Source organism: Pseudochaenichthys georgianus, chromosome 12 (assembly GCF_902827115.2).
Source record: "Pseudochaenichthys georgianus chromosome 12, fPseGeo1.2, whole genome shotgun sequence".
NCBI classification, from domain to species: Eukaryota; Metazoa; Chordata; class Actinopteri; order Perciformes; family Channichthyidae; genus Pseudochaenichthys; species Pseudochaenichthys georgianus.
Window position 1 is genome coordinate 16,273,911 of NC_047514.1, and position 4,049 is coordinate 16,277,959.

The 4,049-nt window shown below is 36.0% G+C and overlaps 1 protein-coding gene across 1 annotated transcript; it reads left to right on the forward strand.

Annotated features, from left to right (window-relative positions):
* Positions 1 to 773: 773 nt before the first annotated feature.
* Positions 774 to 2,896, forward strand: tmem141 (transmembrane protein 141). The gene is made up of 5 exons (XM_034095908.2): positions 774 to 966; positions 1,146 to 1,212; positions 2,168 to 2,251; positions 2,360 to 2,470; positions 2,744 to 2,896. The coding sequence occupies exons 1-5, from the start codon at positions 913 to 915 to the stop codon at positions 2,803 to 2,805; spliced, it is 378 nt and encodes a 125-aa protein (XP_033951799.1). The 5' UTR covers positions 774 to 912; the 3' UTR covers positions 2,806 to 2,896.
* The last annotated feature ends 1,153 nt before the right edge of the window (positions 2,897 to 4,049 follow it).

Below are 4,049 nucleotides of genomic sequence, written 5' to 3' on the forward strand. Positions count from 1 at the left end.
CCGAACAGAGTGAATTCGCGTCTGTCCGCCTCTCTGCATTGACTTTACATGTAATTGCGCCGCCCCCAAACATCGCATCGCGTCCGGTGTGAATGCAGCATTAAAGTTAATGCTGCTAAAAGTTAATGCTGCTAAAAGTTTACAATTATTTACCTTGGTTGGTTATTGGCTAATGGTTACACAAGCCAAAAAAACGTTATGACATCATAAAGTGGTGAAATTCTGATCAGCTCATTTTCAGACAAATTTTTATATAAATGGATCAGGACAATTTCCCGAAACTTTCAGAATCTCTTTACACATAGGGGACACATGTTTATGTATAAAAGACAGGAACAAGTGAATTTTGCATAATAGGTCCCCTTTAAATGTAATGTATGGAATCAGTGATGATAGATGAAATGTAGTTGCGTATCTATTTATTTTTATTTATTTGTTGTTGTCTTTAAGAAAAAAAAAATACCAAGACATTTACGAGACTTTATATTCAGTATTAAAAGGCTTACTCTGAACGTCCTTGTTGATCAAATTGAATATTAGTTGTTGTATTATTTAATGCCTTAATAATTTATATTTTTATTGTGTTATTGTAATGTTATATTAGGTTTTATTCTTTTTTTGTATCCAACCAGAATAATCTCTCTTTCTTCGATTAAAGTGCTGTTTTTGTGTTTTGTAGCCTGTGAAAATAAACGTTATATTAGCGAGAAGCTGCAGTACTACCTCCTCTCCGTTAGGCGTCACTAGTGTTTCACACAAACAGCTGTTCCTCCCTCTTTCTGGATTTGTTGGTTTGCAGTACGGAAGTTTTATAACAGAGTACAGTCTCGGCATGAGCTAATGTTATTTTCCATCTAACCTCCAACTTCATCCCTTTATATATACAGTCTATGCTTAATCCCCGTCAACAAAATGGTTAATATCGGTCTCACCAAAGTGGACGATGCGGTGGCAGCGAGACATCCGGTGGGTTTTTGTGTTTACGTTTAGTTCTTATCTCTGCAGCCTGAATATCACTGGAGGGCACAGACTGTCCAGTGAATAAGCTGCTGCACACATTGTGCCTTTTCTATTGTGTAGTTGCAACGACATGTTTTTAAAGTGTGTAGTAAAAGCTGTCTGTTTGTTGTCACTTGGTCCTACAGGGTTTACAGAAATATGCTGCATGTCAGTCTGGTGCCTTCATGAAGGGGACTGGGACCTTTGTACTTGGTAAGTACTCTTTATTTACCTACAATATATATATATATATTAATTGTGTAATACCACTGAAATAACACATATTTATTCTATTCTCATCATAGAGGATTATTTATTTCATGCCATTGGTTATTTTAGTGTTCCTAAATCAGTCCCTGAATCGTTACCTCACATATGATTATATTTGACCTAGCTAAATTCCTACATGTCTATAGATTAACAACAAATAAGAAGTATTTCGACCAATAAAACGACAGACGATTGTATTTTTTTTGACCAATGTTTACCACAAGAGGGAGCTATAATCTGCAAATGTTTCTGGTATCAGTAAAGCAGAGCGTTTTCATTACATGGTGCACCCTGAACTCAACATATAGAGTAATGAGTTTTATTAAGATACGTTTCGATTTGTAGTTTACTTAATTCTTGGACTTTCTTTGAATATAAAGAGATGTACACCTACCTATTATAGGATGGTATACTACACACATCACATGCAGATGCTCCTTTATTGGTCATTAGCATAGAAAAAGGAGTAATGACTGCCTTATTTATTCTTAAGACAGTTGAAAATGTTTTGACCCTCCTTGGATCTTTAGCAGGTGAAAAATAACAAAAGGAAAAATAAAACCTGTATTTGCAGGATGATAGTGAGGCCTTGCTATGTTGTCAAAATAAAAACGAGTGTTATGGATACAGGATACTGAATCTGAGTCACAGTTTTTTAACGTTTCATCATCACTAAATAAGGTGAAGGTTACTTTATTTTCTCCAACGGAACAAAAATGTCTCGGTGAAAGGTTAATTGTCGCATCAAGGAAATATGTCATTCAGCATTTTTAAAAACGTAGAAAAAGACTAATTAACTCTAAAGTTTAGTTGTCTTGGACCAAAGCGATAGATTAGTTAACTAAGGGGGAGAGCCCAAAAGAGATTGAGATGTGTCATTTATTTGTTGCTTTTACAGGTGCTGGCTGTTTATTTGCCATTCAGAGTATCCTCCAGAAGAAGCTTCCTTATCCTCTACAGTGGAACCTGCTCGTTTCAATAGGTGAGAAATTAAACCTGATATTATAAAAGGTTTAGCACTCAAGACTCTCAACATTTCCTCCCATCTCACCGCCCCCCTCTCTAACCTGTCCTCTCTGTTCTCCCTCAGTTGCGTCTTCAGTGGGGAGTTATGCTGTAACTCGCTGGGAAACGCAGAAATGCGCAGACCTTTGGATCTTAATGGAGACAGGAAAAGTCCCGGACAGATCTCCACCACAAGGTGAGTTCAGTGTGTGGACACAGACCGGCTCACCATCCCTCATGGCTCATATTTGAAGGCTATGAAACTTAGATGTGTTTGACGTAGTAACTGCCTTGTTGGGTCATGTTGAAACATGCGTCAGCAATTTATTGAAGTGAATACATTTTTTTATCAGTATTCTTAGCAGATGTATCTATGCCAGCTCTTTTCCTCAATCATGATAAACCAAATGAAGGCACTTTGCAGACTTTAATGTTTTTATGTTTGTCTCTCCCTGTGTTTACCTTTCAGTGTCTGAACCAGAGGTATCAAAAGGACATGAGAAGACAAAATATGGTGATGTGATGGACTGAAAATATAAACACATGTGTGAATCTACTGTATATAACGACACATTTAAAATAAAAAAAACAATGTATTAAAAAAATTATAAACTTTGAAAAAGTGCTGGTTGTGAAGTGGTACATATTGTATTTATTGGCACCCTGGTGTAATACATCAAATGAATTAAGTCATGTTCCAGAGTTTGTGGAGCTTCTGTATTTCATAACAGCATTACTGTGTGGATAAACAGATGTGTTTTCCCGAATCATAGGTCAGGAATTAGTTTGGGTTTTTAGGAGGAATCCAACGTTAAGCTTGTGATCCAGTATTATTTTTTGGATGTGTTTGTTTGACATGCAACAGAATTAACACTGCAGGGCCAAAAGCAACCACTAGTTGTTTTATTGGATTACTGTTAGGTTAACCAAACCAGTAAGTGACCAGTTTCTGTGTTCATGTGTGGATTTAAATTCCACACTGATGAGTTTAATCATGTATGTCTTGGACTACAGAGAAGAAATCACCTTTTAATGATTCCTCCTTTTAAATATTTGAACATTATAACATTTTATCACCAAATATTGTAATTTATACGATGAAAGGTATGAGAAACCAAAAGTCAAGTATAATTGTGACACATCTTGAGCAGCAATTTGTCCGTGTATCCAAAATAATGACGTTCAAAGTAAGAGTCCAAAGGGAATTCCAACTGTATTTCATGAGTCCCAAGGGCAACGTGCAATTTTGTAGCAGCCAAATCACTCTTAACTAAGTATCATGAAACAAGCAACAAAATGACCCTCTGCAGACGATGTGTAATAATAAAAACATAAATCACAATCTTCAATGCTAAAAAAAAAATGCTTTGAACAATCTCTGGATCTCTATAATGAAATAGTCCAGTAATTTAGTATAAGGTGCCTTATTGGAATTGCAAAGATCAGAAAATACCTAAACAGAGATAATGAAAAATACAAGCGAGAAAATAAATGTATTTACATACATACAGACATGGGACTCATATGTGGCACGGTGTGGATCTTTCCTTGGCAAGTATCCACATTTAAAGCTACATTTTGAACTAAATCATGCCATCTCACATCACCCGTGCAGATGTTATAAGCTGTGTGTGATTTTAAAATGGGTGAATATTGAGTAGAGGTCGAGAAGTGTCCGACCAGATCCTTCAAACCTGTGGAAAAATGTATCTTTATTCTGACTCAAAAACTGCTACCAGTGGTGTTTTTCTGCTGAAAGAAAAAACTACTTAAAA

What these genes read in the sequence shown, in the direction of transcription:
- tmem141 (XM_034095908.2), top strand. Translation starts at nt 913, where the DNA reads ATGGTTAATATCGGTCTCACCAAAGTGGACGATGCGGTGGCAGCGAGA. An exon ending in GACTGGGACCTTTGTACTTG is followed by an intron (nt 1,213 to 2,167) that starts GTAAGTACTCTT and finishes TTGCTTTTACAG; the next exon opens with GTGCTGGCTGTTTATTTGCC. An exon ending in GAACCTGCTCGTTTCAATAG is followed by an intron (nt 2,252 to 2,359) that starts GTGAGAAATTAA and finishes GTTCTCCCTCAG; the next exon opens with TTGCGTCTTCAGTGGGGAGT.